At 35.8% G+C, this 20360-nt stretch overlaps 2 protein-coding genes across 2 annotated transcripts; both read right to left on the bottom strand.

Annotated features, from left to right (window-relative positions):
• Positions 1 to 271: 271 nt before the first annotated feature.
• On the bottom strand, positions 272 to 4195 carry LOC141435171 (uncharacterized). The gene is made up of 4 exons (XM_074097772.1): positions 3741 to 4195; positions 3347 to 3382; positions 2222 to 2348; positions 272 to 1083 (listed from the first exon to the last, which is right to left on the bottom strand). Exons 1-4 carry the CDS (start codon positions 4191 to 4193, stop codon positions 974 to 976), a joined length of 726 nt encoding a protein of 241 aa, XP_073953873.1. The 5' UTR covers positions 4194 to 4195; the 3' UTR covers positions 272 to 973.
• Positions 4196 to 4873: 678 nt separating this feature from the next.
• On the bottom strand, positions 4874 to 9796 carry LOC141435172 (uncharacterized). The gene is made up of 3 exons (XM_074097773.1): positions 9660 to 9796; positions 7827 to 8016; positions 4874 to 5241 (listed from the first exon to the last, which is right to left on the bottom strand). The coding sequence occupies exons 1-3, from the start codon at positions 9663 to 9665 to the stop codon at positions 4898 to 4900; spliced, it is 540 nt and encodes a 179-aa protein (XP_073953874.1). The 5' UTR covers positions 9666 to 9796; the 3' UTR covers positions 4874 to 4897.
• Positions 9797 to 20360: the final 10564 nt, after the last annotated feature.

Below are 20360 nucleotides of genomic sequence, written 5' to 3'. Positions count from 1 at the left end.
TGTAGTCGACAGGACTATTTTCAAGATAAATATTATAGCATGACCAAAATTATAGAATAGTTAAAATACGAAGTTTATCGTAAAATACTGTAATATTATTTCATTTAGGTAGCGTCAGCTCTGCATTTTGATAGTCTACTGTCAAGACAGACTTTCCCTCATGAGCTGAGTAATGTGAGCCTGGATGACCCAGTGGTGTACCACAGTCACCCACAACCATCTCTTATCCAGGTTATCCGGTGCTTGTGAAACTTGTAAGAAATAACAAAAGTCTCATTCAGATTGTATTCTGATTTGCTGCTATCCTAAACTATGTACTATGTATGTTACATGCATTAAATAAATATCACGGGACAATTCACACAGTCCTAGTCCCAATGTAAGCTTAGCAAAGCTTGTGTTATGGGTACTAAGCAACGGATAAATATAATTATATAGATAAGATACATATTAAACACCCAAGACCAGACTTTCTGGTCTCTTTTTGAGGATAAAAATTTTGTTCCGAGGCAGTTCTTCAGGTGAGAGCATATACTCTTGCATCTTGCTTATCTTCCAATACTAATTTCTTAATACAGTCGCCGCGTCGTTTATAGGTATTCCTTAAAGGCTTCCAAACACGCAGACGCTTTTAAAAGAAATAAAACTTGTCATCGCGTACTTCCTATTTTGATTGTTTAATGCCTAGGTACACTCAAGAAGGCACAGAACCTTTCTACAATTAATTTTACGATGATTTCTTGGACTGGAGTGTGGAATGTCACATGACATTTGCAGCGAAAAGGTTCCACCTTCGTACCCGATTCAGTTTCTTTGTCTGTCAGGTAGGTACGTTTATTTGCTCAGTTAATGCGTGCACGGCTGCAATCGGAACGCCAATTCCATCTGTCAAACGGTATTATAAAAAATATATGGCGATAGAAAGCAATGCTGAATGTGATTGTGACTGCGAGCTTGTTAGTCGATATGGTTCTTAGTTCTGTCGATTGTTGAATTTTGTGTCGCTTGCCTTCCGATCGGAAAGCCGTAGCATCAGACAACGTTCCAGTTTGTTTGAATATAAACAGCCGTTGTCTTCAGCTTCTGCAATAATAAATGTTATTTAAGAATAACAAATTTCAAATGGAAGTACACTGGCACCAGTTGAATACCTACCCAATTATAAACGGTAGAACATTCTCTGTTTATTATCTACCTTAAAGTTTGAAGAGCCTTTATAAGTAAGAGCTTTACGATTACGACCAACAATCTTTTACTTGGCTCATCCGCTACCAGTGGTAATGGTGGTGGCAGCCAGCCACACGTGCAGAACAACTGCGTCTGTGTGATTGGAACGTGTCCAAATGGATACAATTTAAAAAGAAAAATGGACGAAATACATAATGGTCATTTGATATAACGTACTTTTCGGTGAATTTATTGATTATACGAACTTTTATGATCGTATAGATAGGTAATCTACAGATTGATTTAGGTTTAGGTTAAGTTTATTTTATAAAACAATCCTGTAACGATGGAAATTCTGAGACAATTGCATTATATCAAGTGACCATTACATATGTAAGTATATTGTTCATTATTCTTTCTACACTTTGTGTAACCTGGTGCGTAGGTACCTGTTGTGACATATATGTTATCATGCCGAACCCGCCCTTTTATCTAACTTTCACTTAACACTTTAATTGCCAAGCCAAAATAGAATTATATAATTTAATGCCGGCGTTACAGGTATAGATAGTAAAGTCATGCTCGAAACATGCGAGTCGAAACGCGCGCTAGTCGAGCAGACTAACGCTGCATGCCGAGAACTCCCTAAGCGAGTTCACTTATCTCTATGCCGTCTACTCCCCTATAAAAAAAGGCGGGTGCAAGCCCTATGCCTGTGCAAAATTAGAACTTCGTATCTTGCCGTCCCACTGACGCTAATATTATGAGACGATACGATACGAACTTCGATTTTCAAATTTTGTAGAGCCGACCCGGGTGTTGCTAAGCTAAAAGCAAAGCTTTCAGACTTTATGAATTTTCGGAGTGTAAAGACATCATTAACTACTTTAATTTGATCTCTTACCTTACCTAAGTATACGGATGATCCGGTTGATGGTTTTAACCTAAGCGCGAAACCCAAGAACTAAATAGTTATTAAGTTAAATAAATCAATACCTGTATGTCACAGACCCGAACTCTACCAATCAATTCAGCTATACGGTATAGCCTATACCTGACTGTAGCTCCTGAAAGCACGCCCTAGTCTGGTCGTGCAAAGCGACCCGCGACTGCTGTGACTTGAGCGACGACTGGATGCGGTTCCAGAGCTCGCTCTCCCGGGGGATTCCTCTTGAGTCCACCTGTTCAATTGGAAACCACAGTTACGAGTATAAAAAAATTGATATAAGACTACCGCGAAACTCAGAACGAATGATTAGAATTGAAAACTCTGGTCTTGGTGGGCTTTCTGTTCGAGCACACCTTGATAAGGGACCACGGTTTGGTGCGAAACCTTGGTTGTATACCTTGCTGCCGTAGTATAAACAAAAGATATTGCAATTCAGTATACATTTGTACAACGCATGTGTCATTTATTTTCATTTTTTATTTGTGTCATTTATATCCCAGCCCGGATTTTTAATCCCACGGAAAAAATGTAAACAAAGGTGTAGCCGTTATCAAAAAATAATTTGCAGAATTCAAGATTGTTTCCAAATTTGTCAGAAACTGACTTCCCATTAAAAAACTGTATTAGATAATCAAGATAAAATATTTTAATTTATTGACGGTAGGTAATCTTTATTTTAGCATTTACACTGATTATATTAATTTATAAAGAGAAGACTGTTTTCGTATGCATAATTTATTTATTGTCGTGGCATTACACCAGGGTTTTTAAGCTTTGGGCCGCTTGACGCGAGACGTCACTTAATGCACTAACATTCGAGACTGAATTCGTTATCATTTTCCATTGACTCTTGTTCTGATATTTTTTTTATTGTTGACATTTTTGTTATGTTTTATTGTAATTAAGTTATTGTTCATTATTACGTTTTCCGTTGTTTTTCGTTCATTGTTGTACGAAAGGATGGACTCCTCGGTCAAAGGACGACTTTCAAGTTGTCTCCCGTAGTTGGCTTTTTATCGGAAATAAAGCAAAACATGGTAACAACAGAACGTTATATAATATTCTAGCTGCCCCGTACCTTGAGATCCCCTGAAATGTCACTTTGACAATGACGAAACTTTGTTTACATTTTTTCCATGGGATTAAAAATCCGGGTTTACTTACCTACTACAAAACAGTGAGCGACGCTCATTAAAAAATAATACTTGTCTTTTTATGGGAACAGCTTACCACTTGCAGATTGGCGAACACACATTGGCTGAGACACTATAACAAGGAAAAAAGCATGGCTATATGATTTAGCTACTTAAATAAAGCTTAGTTATGTCAGTTTGCTATTTCATTTTCACAGGAAACAAACTTTTCTGTCGTTAGAAAACTGGAAACCACCCTCAAACATTCCCGAACAAAACATTCGAACTATTTCGAACGTCGTCGGTCGCGGAATCAGGGACTATAAAGAGACCGATTTCACCAAATGACCTTTAAAATACAATACCGGTAGGTATTCCAAAGTGGTAAAAATAAATTTATTGTTGTAAATACATTAATAGAAATCATTCGGGAACGTAGGATTATGATGACTTATCCAGCTAACCCAATGAGCCAGTTTTGGTTAACTTACTTGATCAGAGTCCGGTGTGTTCAACAGGGGTTCGCTCCGTCTGGTCCTATTCACATTTCCAGTTCCAGTCATATTCCCGTATTCTCCGCCATTAGCTGGTCGGGGCACAGCTTTCACCAGCTTCTCCCCTCCACTGCCTGAACCATAACCCCCATAGTCATAGTCCGTCGCGTTTAATACGTGCATTTGGTCCTTTAATCCTGTAGTATTCCGTCTCTCATGCCCGTATTGGTTTAAGTCCTGTTTAGCATTGTCGATGCGTGCAGTCCTGTCAGAGTATTGCTCGTCATCAGACCTACGCGATCGTTGATTGTTTTCCTTGCTCTCATCACCAATATTCGAGCAGGACCGCAAAGCTTCTTCTATCTCATCTTCCAACAAATGTATGTTACCATCGCCAATACATGTGGTCAGTACCGGCAACAAGGCCAGAATAACGATTGCTGCCAACATCGCAGAGTGAATGTTTTTCAGCGTGATTGTTGGAATATAAGCTGCTCGTTACAGGAAGCGGCCATCTTGGTTGACATGTGGCTGTCAGGACCATTGTGATGTGATGTGGTGTGATTGTGTTAGATGCAATGCGCCGGCATTGGAGCCGACGTTTATTCTAGTTTCTATAGTCAGTGACAAATGATTACCTTTAGAAAGTTACCACAATGAGAGGGAACTACCGGTTTTAATCCATGTTGGTCAGTAGGTACAGTCAACATCAAAATCAAAAGGGTTTCGTAGTCCTACAAAGATCCCTTATAGTTTCGCCATGTCTGTCCGTCTGTCCGTCCGTCCGCCCGCGGCTTAGATACCGCTAGTGCTAGAAAACTATAAATTCTGCATGAGTAAATAAGTTAACCACGCCGAAAAAGTGGTGAGATGTTTTTTTAAATAAAGTGGGGATGATGGTATGGGCCATCGTTGGATAGAACTTTCAAAAACATTATAGATGCCTGTAAATAAAAAAAAAACGATATAAGGATCCATTAACTAAATATTAATCTTTAAAGTGTTCATTTTTCTTTTTAGTGCTGGAATAATTCCACCAATCATTTATTTGCGAATCTGTAATTTCATTGACTGAAATCTTTTTGTGTCTCTTTGGGAAAATAGGATAGTGGATGAAATAAAACAAACGCTCTCGTAAATACCATTTACTTTCCTTAACCCTTCCCATAATGTCCCCACTTCCCATTGCCCCAGCCGCTCCACGAGGCTCCACTACTGGCTCCATACACCCTGGTCCCGGGAAGTCCAGATCTGTACAAGCCGTAGCTACTTCCCGCTAGCCCTGACTTCCCATAGTTAAAGTTATCGTCTACAACGCTTGCATAGCTGCTGCCAATGACTCCTGCGCTTAGGCCAGTGTTCGTCCCGTAAGAGCCTGTCAGACTGAAGGTAAGAGGTATGTGGATCCCCATGCCCCTGACTCCATAGTTGGCAGACGGTCTCGGCCAGAATGTTCGTGCTTTTGGCATCCCTAACTCCTCTACGATCGCAGCTGTACCTATTGGAAAATTAAATATTTAAAAAAATACCACAATAGTTTTTTGGTTAGGCATGTGTTAAAATGTACACGGTCCGAAAACTTGAGGCCCTCAAAGGAGGGCAGAAATGGATAGATAGATGAGGAATGAAAAAAAAATCAGATGGAGTAAGTAGGTACTTATTAATACAGGTTCTAATAACTTTGCAAAAGCAACAATGAATTAAATTATGATAGGTAACTACGACAGAAAAGTGATTCTAGAAGTTATTTAAATTTATTTAAAGCACTTGCAATTCTTATGGGTTGCACTTATGTATTCAAATCGTCTATTTATTTTTAGACTTGTTCGACGTATAGGTTGTATGTATATCATTTAATAATGTTATATAAGGCCGAGTATGAAATCTCTCTTCCCTTGGCCTACGACACGCGAAACATTATGTAACTACGCTCCGTAGGTAGGTACTTATTTAATTAAAAAAATATTAAAATAAAGTGATCTTCTAACGAAAAACATAAAATGGTAGATCTAGAAATTTAAGGCAGCTACACTGTATATAATATGTTCTGCGGGTGGAAGTATATTTATTTAATTATGCATTGCAAAAGCCTTTGATGAGTAAATATTCGTCATCGCGCCGCCCTCTGTGATAATTAAATGATTTGTTTACGCGGGCAGGGGATTCCCTTAAGCAAATCCGGTTGTTATTGTCTCAACTTTATCGTAAGCAAGGTAAAAAAAATCATAATTAATAGCAACAGCTTAGTGAATTTTTCGATGAATTGAGTATCTATGCTTACTATAAAGTTGTAGTGTTTACTGTGGTTTACAGATGTCGTGAATAATGTTTTGCCATCGTATTTTGTCGCAAAAGTTCGTATTTATCTTGTTTTTTCAACTAGCTTACTAAAGTTTACTAAAGCTATAGAAAGCAAGATAAATAGGTACGAACTTATCCGACAAATTATTTTTAGATGGAAAAACATTATTCATTCGATCTGTACCTAATTAATTACCTATGTCGCGAACGCGGATTGTTGAGACACTTGTCACGGGCATATATTGCTATTCTGGTTTATTAATGACAACGTTTACTTCCAATATGATAACTCGGCTAAATTAACCATTTTGCCTGGTAGGTGTGTATATTAAGTCAGTGTTTCTGAATGTGTATCTATTTTATCAGCCAATAAACCATTCTTATTCTTAGTCTTAAATTATGAACAGTGGTGAGTGGTACAACACTCCCGGTTCGCGATGGTAAGTAAGTTTCAGAAACCATAGATTTTTGATAAATTAATTTATTCTGTAGATATGGTGGTGGATGAAAAACGTGCTTTGCCGGTTTTGATAACAAAACCCGACTTTATGAAATCTACTAAACTTTATCCGTGGCTTCGCACGCCTAAACCATTAAAACCGGCAGTTAAATTTACTACATTTCTGTAAGAATTATCAAAAATTACATCGTGTATATTAAGACCCGCACAAGTAGGTCCCATGTCTCTAGTTCTAACATTTGATTTGGTTTTATTAGATTTTACCATGATCCCGTGGGAATATCAGGATAAAAATAACCTATGTGATATTCCAGATGTCCACTATATTTTTCGTCCAAATCCGTAACGCCGTTCTAACGTGAAGGATTAGGTAACAAACATACACACATACTCGCAAACTTTTGCATTTATAATATTAGTAGGATTTATCCCGCAATGGTGCAAGCAAAGTTATTTTATTACTTTATATTTTCCAAGCTTAGGCCGTACTGTGTAACGTTTCTGACGCTCGCGACCGCAATCAAATGACAGTTTTTGTATGCGATATCTGTCATTTGATTGCCAACGCGATCGTCAGTAACGTTAGGCAATAGAGACGGCCTCTGATTGAGGGAAAAAAATAAATGTTGTGGTTTCCAAGAATCCATAACTAAGATACTGTTAAATACAAATATTAACTTCTCATCATGGCTAGCTACTTATGATTCAACTAGATATTTACAGACTTTACCAGATACATTTAATAACTACAAACCCGCCTAGGTAACTTAAGTAGTAGAGCGACAAGTACTTGTATATTGAACGAGCTTGAATAATTTTCTGTCGAGTATCCACGTGTTAAATCAATTTTCAACGCATCATTTTCATTTGCCTATAAACGAGCACGATAATACACTTAGTGAGTAGGTACAGTCATCCTCAGTTCAAGATCCTTAAAATATCAACACGGAAAATAATAATTATTTCATTTCAATACATCTACGTAATCTTTGTGCGTGCCACGTTCCTAAAATACCACATTTTTGAAAAAACTACATTACCTACTTACCTATACATTTTAATTATACCAAATGTCCAAAATAAATATCACATACGTATAAAAACACTCCCTTGAGTAATCGTCAATTTTGTGATGTGGTGCAACGACCATCTGGTAAGCTAAAAATGTGGTAGATAGGTAATGAGTAATGACAGTGTAGTATTTTGAAAAATGTGATATTTTAAGCATGAGCGATAACTAGCTCAAACTGCAAAAAAAAATAGGCAGTAGTTACAACGGCGGGAACTAGCTCAACACATTTTAACAACACCTGCAACCGTACCTTCTTCATTTGGAAGTATCGGGGCATCGTCTTGTTTCGGAGCCAGTATTGCAGCTTCCAAAGACCTGGACCATTGCTTCATTGCAGCAGGATCACCAGTTAGTGGTGGACTTGGAGACAAGTACAGAGCCGGGTCGAGGACAGCTGCTCCCGTCAGGCTGATGGCAGCCAGACACCATGATAGGAATGGCTGAAACAAGTAGATCAGTTTTAATCATTAGATTATAGACTATAGACGTATCGAGGGGGGAGGGCAGGGAAGCTCAACTGCCCCCCCATAGAAATTGTTTGCTTTACAAAATGATGACTAATGTGTTAATTTTTGAAAAAACCTCGTAAGCTGTAAGTGTATGATAAAACAAGCGCGGAGGATGCGACCTAAAAAATGTGCCTCGCCCCCCTGGGCCCTGGGCATTAGTTAGATCGTCGATGTCCTATGAAGTTATAAATTCAGCGAAACGCACTTGGCACATAGTATTAATAGCGAACCAGAAGTTCAATTAAGTAGGATTTTAATCTCGAAATTTGTGCGTAATTTAAAACGCTCCTAGCGGTTAGGTATAAGATTAAATTTATACCTACTAACTATGTAGATAAGTCTAGAATGAAACTATTCAAAGTGAATTATACTCCATGAAGAATGTTACGTAGTTGTGTTCATGTATAATAAGTAAATAAATTAAAAGCGATACGCATAATTTAACCATGGGTATGTAGACCTATTTTATTTGTTTGTTTGAATATACATTATCTACGTACATTAGATAATTTGTTTCTGGCTCTGTATAATAAAACATATTATTGCTTATATGATATGCTTACTTTGTTAATATTAATATCCTAAATGTATATCTAACCGTCTGCATACTTAGTAGTATTACGCTCTTGCTACAGCAGGGCTACTACGAAACTCGAAGTTCGTGTCATGCGGTTTGTATGCCTCTTGCGGGAACTTTGGACATTTCTGGGATATAATAAGCCAAAAATAATTTGGGATATTGCAGCGTTTTATGATTCTTAAAATAGATTCATCAGCTCTAGAGATTTCACTCATACAAAAACAAACAATCAAACATAGATAGTGTCTTTATTATATTATTTCTATATTTTTGCGCAGTTTAACGTATGTAGATACTAAACTGTTCTTAAAGTTGCGGAAAAACCTGTACCATTAATTATTATATGTTCATAAGTAAGTGGGTAATCGAAAGGGCATTTTTACTTTAATTGATCCAAACTATTTTTTTTTTTAATTTGGTAATCCTGGGTTCTCCGAACTCAGAATCACGAGCACTATTTATTTTGACGAAGAAAAAAAAAGTCCCCAATTTTCCATAAAAAAATTATGTGTCCATTTCGTAACGACCCATAATAAACTATGAAAAAAAAGTCACAAAACTGACAAAAAAATTAGTGACACTTTTTTCTTCGTTTAAATCAATAGTAGTCGTGATTCTGAGTAAGGCGAATCCAGAATGACCTAATTCTGAAAAAAGTTATGTTGCGTCATTTAAAGTAAAAAATGCCCGAAATATCCATGAGCATTTCGACACCTTTTTGTACAGTTTTTTGCGCTCGGGCGTCCTAAGTTATGTTTACATTGCGGTGAGTGACTCGAACATACTGTTTGCTCACTTAAAAAAAATTGGTTTCGCAAAATAGTATGGAGTTAAAATTGGCGTAACTTATGTAAAACTTGGAAGTTGGTCTTGGATTTTTAATACCTAATGTATATACCTAGTACCCATAGTACAAGCTTTGCTTAGTTTGGGACTAGGTTAGGTGTCGATTGTCTCATGATTATTTATTTATTCCCCTTTAATTAGCACTTACCAGCATTTCCCAATTTATTTAAAAAACCCAGAACTTTGACTTTAGCACTCTTTGTCCCTCGATTTTGTTCGATAAAAAGACACAGATGAACACGTTTCGGTAGCCCACTAGTCCAAGATTGACTGTAATCTATGGAAATGGGTTCGGGTGAATGCCAGGGACAGGCTTTCTCCCACTTTGACTTTTATTGCTTAACATAGAGGCCAAGGGCGGTCGATGTTACGTATGACGTAATGTGAAAGTCACAGCAATTAGAAGACTTTTGAACAAAGTATTTTGATTGCATTAGAAGTGTCTAGTCAAAATGCTACGTTATTATAGAGTAAGTAGATATTTTTTGTTTTACTGTGTTGTTTTTGTGAGTAAAACTTGTTCAATACATGACATCGAAGTCAGACAATGTTTTTTTATATAGCTTTTGTTATTGTTTTGCTTTAATAGTGCCCCCCCCATATTTAATAATAATAATCTTTATTTATCTTTCATAAAATACAATTTTAACAAACTTATGGGCAACACGCTTATTAAAAGGGACAAATAACACACATTACCCTGAACTAGGAAAATTCCTGTGTTTCAGGTGTAGATGTAGAAGGGCTTATTAATCGAACTTAAATATCTTATCACATGCAAATTATAGGTAAGGAAATAATTTTGCCATTAAGGCGTTTTATAAAATTTTAAATTATTAACTAACATAAAAACTACGAGTACTAACTTATGTGCTTATTTTTATCTTCGTAGGACATGAGTTTAAACTTGCATTAGTATTTTTTTGAATTTTCTTACTCCCCCCCCCGCCCCAAAAGTAGCCTCTCAGTTTAAATTTCAACTCAATCTGCCCAGTTGGTTTTGAGCAAATTGGCTGCGATAAACGGGCAGACAGACGAGTGTTCCTTTTGCTCCTTTGGGGTACGGAACCCTAACAACTAGAAAAACTTTTTTTAACTTTAGAAAGAAAGAAAGAAAAGTTTATTTTGGCTCCAAAAAGTACCACCTAAAACTAAGACTAGAACTAGCACTAAAACTATGTTACTAGGTGACACGGCAGGATACCAAAAAGGCACAACTCTTTAAGTCATCCAACAGTCGTAGTGTCGTACGTCGTATTATCTAAGTCCAAACATGACTCATAGACAATAACCTTAGTGTTAACATATAATAAAGACACTGCAATAGGCCATAAACATTCTTCTAAGCATCAGCTGGCCCGTCATCTCAAAGTAAATAAAACATTTAAAAAATCTGACCACAAGAAGCAATAATGGCCAGGCTCTTAGGAAAAACCACAACACATTCAAAGTAAATATTAATGATAAAAGTGGAAAACAATACGTTTACGCTTCAACAGATATTTTTGTCAGAAAGATTCTGCCGAACGCAAAAATCATATTTTAATAACTCACAAAATCGACCTTTTTTTGCATTCTTAAGAGCGTTTATTTTTGTTAGTTTTTCTCGATTATTCCTACTACTAGAAAAGTCTGAAAATCTTGATTTATGTCTGTCTGTAAATGTAATGACCCGTATAACCTGACCCTACAGTGCGTACATTTTGCTTAAGAGTAGGGCTCTGCATACACTGGATGTATTAAATCACTCGGAAAAAGCGAAAAATATCTTCAAGACACGATTCCCGTTCACTTACATACACTATAAATGCGTACGGAGCCCTCGGTGCGCAAGTCCGACTCGCATTTGCCCGGTTTTTTATTTTTTTGGAGTGGGTTTTACTTTTTTGATAAAAAATAATTATTAATTAAATCAAACGTTTGAAAACTAGTTAATTCAGATATGTACGACCGTACGACGAGAAAGCTTCAAAATTATGTTTCGGCACAGATAGCTTAGAGTTGTGCTTAGAGCCACCAATAACAGTTTTTCGACAGGTGGAATATATCGCTAGATGGCGTTAATATCGTGAGATATACGATCCAAACTCAACTCTTATTAAAATATCGAAGAAATATCGATATTATTTCCATTTATTCATTAACTAGCTGATGCCCGCGACTCCATCCGCCTAGAATTCGTTTATAGCTATCCTATGGGAACTAATGCAATTTTCCGGGATTAAAATGATCATATGTCCTTCTCCGGGACTCAAACAAACACATAATATATAAAGTTTGTAAGTCTGTTTGTTTCTTTGTTACCTACCTCTTCACGTCTTAAAGCTGGACTGATTTAGATGAAATTCGGTACACAGATAGTTTGAGTCCCGGGGAAGGACATATGATAATTTTAATCCGAATAATATATATGATAAACGAATTATAGGCGAATGGAGTCGCGGGCAACAGCTAGTAAATGAATAAATGGAACTAATATCGATATATCTTCAATATTTTAATTAGAGTTAATTTTGGATCGTATACTAAAGAATTGAAATTTATTAAATGACTTCCTAAAGCGTGCACTATAAAGAGACTATATTCCTATTTTGTTCATTCCTAATAATATGGTACCTACAGACTGTAATTCGTTAGTTCGGCTAGGCTAAGGTGCACCCACTTACTTAATTCATATGGTTTTTATACATAACAAAAACTTTCCGTTCATAAACATAAACAAAATAAGTATTTTAAAATCGTCACTGTCAAATAAACATCAATTAAAAACAAAATGTATCTTAGACAAATTTTGTAATTTTCCCACTCGTTTGTTGTTGTTGTTTTTATACTAGCGGCCCGCCCGGCGCCCGGCTTCGCAAGGGTATTAAATAAAAAATTAAAAAATTATAAATTTTAACACCCTGAGTTGCTGAGTTGCTCTACATGTATCTATAGATACATGTATACTCGTAGTTGAGGTCATAAATCTAATCTTTAAACGAGCAATTCTTATATTTATTTAAATAATCAGAATCTCGGAAACGGCTCCAACGATTTCGATGAAATTTGGTAGGGGTCTTCGGGGATTGACAAATCGGTCTAGCTTGGTCTTATCTCCGGGAAAACGCTTTTAGAGTTCTAGCCCGAGCAGAGCTCGGTCGCCCAGGTACTATTTTTCATGTACGTTAATTTGAAGTTTATTCTTAAGTTTTAGTATTGTTTAACATCAAAATGAAACTACATCTATATTTCGGAAGAGCGGGGTCTTCTGTTACAGGCATTATGCCTACTAGAAGGTCTCAACCTCAACAATTGTTTTGTACACCATTTTGTTGTAAACAGAAATAAGAAAATAAATAAGAATTAAGAGTTCCGGAACAAGATAGGTATGTTTTCAATTTTAAATTTTCTGCAAAAATTTTATAAACGGCAGTTAACAGTACCTTTTCTATTTGTGTAGGTATTATTTTGGTCCAACAACAAAAAATACCGGTAATTAACAGTATATGGTGGCACAGAACCTTTTGTGTGTGAGTTCGATTCGCACTTGGCTGGTTTTTCAAAGGTTCTGATATGATGATGTCAGTTTGATCCAGACTAGAAATCAATAAGTTTTTCCTCAACTTGACCGTGCGTGACTTTCAAGCTCAGTCAAGTTCAACGTCCTGTTAATGACCTTGTTTTTTGGATGCGCTTGCGCACGATAGTGCTACAGCCAAGTTTGATCATGGGGACTAGTAACAATAACAATATCTATGTTATTAAATAAGTGAAAAATAAGGAAGGGTAAACGTAATTTTAATATTGTTGCAGTGGCGTGGCGTGAATAAATTCGTTAGGCAACATGTAGAGTGACAAAAGTGTGAGTTACGTATGGCTCTGGAGGCATCATCCCGCAGCTAGTGAATAAAGTCTTTGCCAGGCGCGGTCGCAGGCTGAAATTTTGGAGGGGGTCACTAATTATTAGTGTATTATTATACATCGCGGTTTAGGGGCAAAAAATTGTTTTTTTCTTTATTTTGACAATTTTTAGAAGATTTTTCAATTTGATTTGATTTGATTTGATGTCCCCTGTGACCGCGCCTGGTCTTTGCTATACTTATCGTCGTTTTAATTTATTCTATTTTGGCTTTACTTTTTATTTATTTATTTATTATTATTATTATGAGAGGGAGGCAAACGAAGCGGGTCGTCTTCTGGGAAATGATATCCACCGCCCATTACTACCTCAAGGATATAATTAAAGCCGTAGTTTATTTTAAATTAGTTATGTTTCACTAAATAACATAGTTGAAAGATAAATCGCGCTTAAAATTACAAAAACTTGCCTTATTTTTCTTCAAGATTAGGTACTTACCGTGTTTGCGTGATCGTGTAAGTATGTGATGTGAGCAAGATGTTTGTTTTTTGTGACACAAAGTTTGAGACGAATAGTTTTCCTGAACTATAATTTATGTCCATAAAATTACAAAACGTCTCCAAAAACCTAAATGAGCTCGTTTGATTTGCAAATGACCCATATGAAGTTGCTTCCGCATCAGAAACTATTTCAAACCGACTAATTTGAAGGATACATTTATTTTTCGGCGTATCAGAGTTGAACGATTGTGTTGCTTTGAGGAAGAACTCTGATTGTGCTCGAAACGCGTCAGCGTAGTGTGGTGGTGGTGATAGTTGGGTTTAGGTGTTCTTACAGGTATGGAGAAGCTGCATCAATACATACTCGTTACACCAGAGGACATAATAATATCAATGCCTTTGAATGCAAACCCCCCAAACTCTGTCGTTAACGACTTTTGCTTATTTCTTATTTTATGTTACACCGTAGTTTACCGTATTATTGACGTCAAATAAACTCAGTGTCTTCTCAATTATTAAAAAAAAAACACTCGTTGCATATACGATCTTGACAAATTCATAGGTAGAACCTTTTAACAGGGAGTCTGGAGGTGGCAAATCGTCTCTGCTTCCCTTATTAAGATTTTTTATAAGTGTAGCAAATGGTGACTTCGACATGGTTCTATGGAGTGTCATATACGAACTATTGTATTTTTCACCTATGATGAGTTCTGACACTTGAAAATTTTTCGATAATTACGCATACTATGTCCGCAAAATATTTTTTTAAAATAATTTCTATTTTGAAGCAAAATAATTAAAAAAATGAAAAACTGTACTTTTAAAAATATATAGCAATATCAGTGTCCATTAAATAGACTCCATCGAATACGATAGAAAAATATATATTTTTTTAAATGACGCTACCTATGTGTGAAACTGAACAGAGTAGTGACGTGACACAACATTATCGACAATTGCCGCGGTTCATTATTCAATAACAATGAACAATAAGATATATATTTTTTTTAAACAAAACTTGCAAGATTTTGTAAACGCGGCTATTTAGAACGCGGCCGCAGCCATCTTGTGCCTCTTGTGGCCAGTGATTGTGAGTATCACTGTCAGTACGAGTGCGTCTGCCTCGTATACGAGTTGAGTTTCCGTTGCATTTTCTTTGCATTGTATTTTGTTATTGTTCATTTCTGTTATTATTGTTGTTGAACTTTGTTACTGTTTCTCGTTAAGTAAGTTGTTATTTTTTTACGTTCTAAAAAGACTGTTTTAAACTCACAGAGTCGGGAGTTTTTAATTCGTTTGAGGGATTATTTCGAGCGAGAACGAGAAGACGGTGGCCCGGTGGGCGGAAAACTGGAAAAATATTATTTTTTAAAATATAATGCAACTTCTGCAAAAATACCACTAATAACTCTTAGAAAAATCAATTCAATTCAATTCTTAGAAGTATAGCTCCATCGATACTATTGATGATTCCACCAATGTCGAGGTTGGAAAAGGCATTATCAGTTTAGCCGTTGTTCGGTAGATTTAGAAAAGTCGATAGTTCACTCGATAAACGGTACATCTCTAAAACAACAAACAACAAACTCGAAACGTCACAGAACTCATCATAGGTGAAAAATACTATAGTTATCGTAAGGTCGTGGGTGAGGAAAGTAATTGTTTATAGTTCATGGACATGAAAGCCCCAGTTAAAATCCAAGGGTGCCCTTTCCCTTTCATCCGTATCTGTCACTTGTCATGTAATCTGTAGCTATAGACAGTGGTGGGCAAGGTGCGGCTTACCAAAGAGTTGGGGAACACGACACACGCACTTGTCAACTTGACACTGCATGTAATGACAGCAGGATTTTGACATTTACTCATTAATTTCATTCATTCTCCTTTTGTGTAACCAGTTATTTTTGTAGTTGTGTGTGTAATCATTCACTTCACCTCTAGTGGCACTACCTATACAGGGTTTTCTTACGCATTCGCGTTCAGGTCGACCCTAAATTTGTTGGTCACTTGCTTCAAGGCCTACGGATCCGGAGACCGGTGGATGCAGGCGGGTTTGATGTTGTTTGGGCTGTGTTTATACAATTTGAGATTTCTTTTTCCTTCCGGAACCGTATGACGACTCCCCGTATGATTAAGGAATATAGGCTTCAACGACAGTAGAGTCAAAGGTAGAGTTGTCAAATCATTTATTATTTATCAATCACCTTTATTACCTACACGTAAGTAATATCGCAAACAAATATTATAAATCGATTTTACCCACTTCGAACCTTGCTGAGCAGCACGTCTGACAGCTCGCCCTCTCTCTATTAGTATGCTGTAAAAGCCATCTAAGGCTATCAGCAACAGTCCATCCGAAATTAAAATAGAACACTTCTACTTAATGTTTCGACAGGCTTAAAGTTTAGGACATGTTTAATGAGCTTACATGAAAAATTATATAACAAAAAATTTAACCGACTACAAAAAACCATGGAAATATTATTCTATCAGTTTGAAGTCGGTGCCTCAGCACGAGCCCGCAGGAGTCTACCTCACCCACATACTAGGTATACAGTGTGCTAGAAAATCAGATGCGGATATTTTGAGGATCGATTATTTGCATCGTTGTTAATTAGTTTCAATTAAATAAAAAAAAAATACAATTAAAGTTAATGCAAGGTGATTATTTTTGGACGGAATGGTATTTTTGTATGAAACAAAAAAATATTACCAAACAATACTTGAAAATTTTATGTGTATAATTGATTCTTAGGTTAATAATTACATACCCTGAAAATATTCGCACCTAATTTTCTAGCACCTTATATAATTATTTGGCTTTAATCACTTACTTCGTTACCCTTACAAAACACAGTTTTACCTCTTTAGGAGTAATTACCGCAGGGTTCAAAACCAATGATATAGGTTAACATTGTTCAGTGACCTATATCTCCGTCTACGACTAACATGCACAATAAAGACTAGACTGGCCTCTATCTGGTCAATCTTCTGTCAATGGTGGTCAGTAGACCATGACCACAGACGCCGAACAAAAACATTAAGGCATAATCTGCATATTTTGCCCATTATAATTTGACAAATTTGTAGGGAAGTCCTTGTTGCTCTTCCATACTCGTACCTAACTAGTTTAGCCGGTTTGAGACGTAGGCAGATGCTGTACGAAAGAATTGCTTGCACTACGTGTTTGTATGAGAGCTAAGTCACTGAAAACGGTATTTGACAACTCCTTAATTTGCCATATCTTAATATTATTTTGAAAATATTAGAGAAAATTGAAATCGGTTGAAAATTGGATTTATAGTGATTTTTTGAAAAATCTGTATACCTGTCAAGAGACAGAAAGATCTCAAACGCTTTTCTCTATGCAGCAAGTATGGCGGTACTGGCGTGTGACATCACATGCCAGTATTTCTTTCCCTGTCTAATCTTGAATTTCAAACCATTATTACTTTGTTATTTGTAAAGGTAGCTTAAAAGTTGTTTCTCTATTCGATAACAGGCATTGTGCATTTTTAATTTATAAAACATATACAAAATAGTCAAATAACGTATTGTCCTTGACTGTGTCATAGTAATACAACGAGGAAACGCAGCCAGCCTTATGGGCGCCCTGCCCAATAATAGCGATTTGGGTGGTGTTACTGTGAATACTTATAGGTTTTTAGGCTTAGAATATGTTAGTTTTATAGTTCTATTTCTCTTTGTTTTTGTAATAACTTATCTGTTATTTACTGTGTATTGTGTGTAAATAAATGACTCTCATGCGTATTAATTTAGTAGGAGGCGTTGGGTTTTCGGTGAGAGAGTGACCCGGTCGGTAAATAATTAGTGATAGTGGTTATAACCCCGACATTTTATAATTCATGAATAAGTTCTTGGTCCTACGCATTATGAGATCGGTCATTTAAGTCCGCTTTTAAGATAATAACTTAACTTTCTTTAATATTGTTTTGTATTTGTATTTTAAAATTTCAAACGAATGTAATTTAATAGGTCGATTCTGCCCTCCTAAGCCAAAAGGCGCTATCTCAAAAATCGCTTTTCTGTCGTTTACACCATGTGATGCAGAATGTTTTAAGCTATACAATAGTATTAATAATTTAAGTGTTTTTTTTGAGATAGCGCCTTTTGGCTTAGGAGGGCAGAATTTTACGCCAAAATAAAGACGACTATGTAGGTACTTTAAGCGTGGTGTAATAGTGTCAAAATTCTGTGTAAAACTCGAAAATGGAATAAAAAACAGATTTAACGATTCAAACTGGAGTTATTTTTGCAACAAGTGGCCCTTAAGCATTGAATCTTCACTAAACGTTGGTGTAAATAAATTAGAATTAATAGAAAACACCGATTGACCTATACGTTATGCCTATCCAATTTATTAAAAGTGTAAACAAACCGATTTCACCAAAATTCTTGTATAAACACCCGCTGGATCAAATCAATAACTTATTTATCTATAATTCGTGTCTTTTAACTAGATGTCTAATCACTTTTTTCACCAAAATTCACTTAGAAACAGAAATAGAAATAGAAATAGAAATAATATTTATTCACTTGAACAGCGGTTACAGAGATGTTCGGTTGGTACACATAAAAATGAGTAGAATGTTCAGCACTCTCGCCGGCATCACCAGCATGTGAATATAAAAGTTGCAATTTAATTTCATGCAATAATTAACAACTAAGAAACCAAGTAGGCCAAGCAACTTATAAAATTAAATAATTTATGGAGATAAGAATTATTAGCAGACACATTTATTTATTACTAACATATTTTAAGGTCATACACTAACAATTTTATGGATAATCATCTGAAAATAAGCTATTATTATTATCATTATCATTATTATTATTATCATTATTATTATTATTATTTAGACATGTCACTCTTAATGCATTAGGATGGATATATTATTTAATTCGATCAATTTCTTTTGGATAGGAAATCCTTTATACAATAGAATCTTTTTATGAGTAACCATTTAAAAAGTGCGCTAACAAATTGGTTATATTTCAAGTCAGCAATATCTCGTGGAATATTGTTAAAGATCCTTACTGCCATATTGTAACAATTCCTTGAGCGTAATTTCGAAACAGTTTTAGGTAGTACTAGTCTCTTGGGATACCTAGTATTGAATTGACAATATTTTTGAGTTGCGTAAATAGGCTAGGATTTAATTTTACGAATTTGCACATCTCTAGTATATACAGCGATGGTAGGGTTAATAGTTTCATGTCATCAAATAGTTGTCTACACGATGTTAAGGGGGCTTATTGCAGATGGCCCTTATACATTTTTTTTGACTGATGAACAGTCTATTAATGTCATAGGAATTTCCCACAGCAGAAGTCCATATCTGAGTACTGACATTACATAACCGTGGTACGCTAGTAGCGCCGTGTCTTTATTGACGACTGCTGCAAGCCTTCTAATTGGGTATACAAAACTGTTTACCACTCTACATTTCTTTTCAATTTGGGGTTTCCAAGAAAAATTCTTATCTAATATTATGCCTAGAAATTTGAGCTCATTCGTCTCAGATATAACTGTATCATTATATTTCACAACAATGTCAGCACCTCCTTTCCGATTATAAAATTGCATATATTTAGTCTTATCAAGGTTAGCTTTTAAATTATTGGATTCTAGCCATCTTATTACCTGTTCTATCAGATTATTAATGTCATCATTATAGGTGTTTATACTGTCACATGGAATTATTATTGAAATGTCATCAGCAAAAAGAATACATTTATATTACTTGATTTCAATATTTATTTTTTACTTATTTGAAAAATCTTCGTCAAAAATCTGAAGTTATTTCTTGATTGAAACATGTGTATAATGTGTAGTAGCATAGACTAGCGTAGAAATGGTGGAAAATGACACCCTGTTGACAATATTTGATCACAGCGAAACAAATACCTCCGCTTTTTCAGGATGTCCTTGTTGTAATTGATGGATAACTTTGCCCGTTTTCACTACTGTGACAAATGTTTTAATGAACGAGGCAAAAAAGGAACTAACGCGCCTATCTTGCAAAATTTACTTTTTACCTTTCCCTGTGAATGCATGTTTGTATCTTTTTCGTGGCTTTTAGCTTATATTTGAGATTAAAGACTAATAATTATAAAGCTAATAAAATCATATAATACTAAAAGTAAAATGAATACCCGTCTGCAAACGTCATCCACGTTTATGACATTTGTCTCAATATACTCATTCTGACGACAAAGACCCTTCATTTGCTCGACCTCGCAAGTTGTTACTATCTCCATTGTTTACTAAACGATGATCAAGCGAATCGATTTCCGCATAAGTATAAGTAAGCGTATAGTGATTAATAAATAGTGGTACTTTTAGCAAAGACTTTGGAATAAAATTAAACGGCCCTTTTTTATCGCAAAAATGCCGTGTCATCCTGCCGTCCAACATTTAATAGGTCTTTCTGATAGTAACCTTATAAACTATTTGATTAACCATCCATCCTATCTGAAGCCCTTA

Source organism: Choristoneura fumiferana, chromosome 14, assembly GCF_025370935.1.
Source record: "Choristoneura fumiferana chromosome 14, NRCan_CFum_1, whole genome shotgun sequence".
NCBI lineage: Eukaryota > Metazoa > Arthropoda > Insecta > Lepidoptera > Tortricidae > Choristoneura > Choristoneura fumiferana.
This window is presented reverse-complemented; position numbering and strand designations above follow the sequence as displayed.

What these genes read in the sequence shown, in the direction of transcription:
- LOC141435171 (XM_074097772.1), bottom strand. Translation starts at nt 4,193, where the DNA reads ATGTTGGCAGCAATCGTTATTCTGGCCTTGTTGCCGGTACTGACCACA. An exon ending in TGTTCGCCAATCTGCAAGTG is followed by an intron (nt 2,349 to 3,346) that starts GTAAGCTGTTCC and finishes CCAATTGAACAG; the next exon opens with GTGGACTCAAGAGGAATCCC. An exon ending in CTTTCAGGAGCTACAGTCAG is followed by an intron (nt 1,084 to 2,221) that starts GTATAGGCTATA and finishes TTATTATTGCAG; the next exon opens with AAGCTGAAGACAACGGCTGT.
- LOC141435172 (XM_074097773.1), bottom strand. An exon ending in GATACTTCCAAATGAAGAAG is followed by an intron (nt 5,242 to 7,826) that starts GTACGGTTGCAG and finishes ATTTTCCAATAG; the next exon opens with GTACAGCTGCGATCGTAGAG.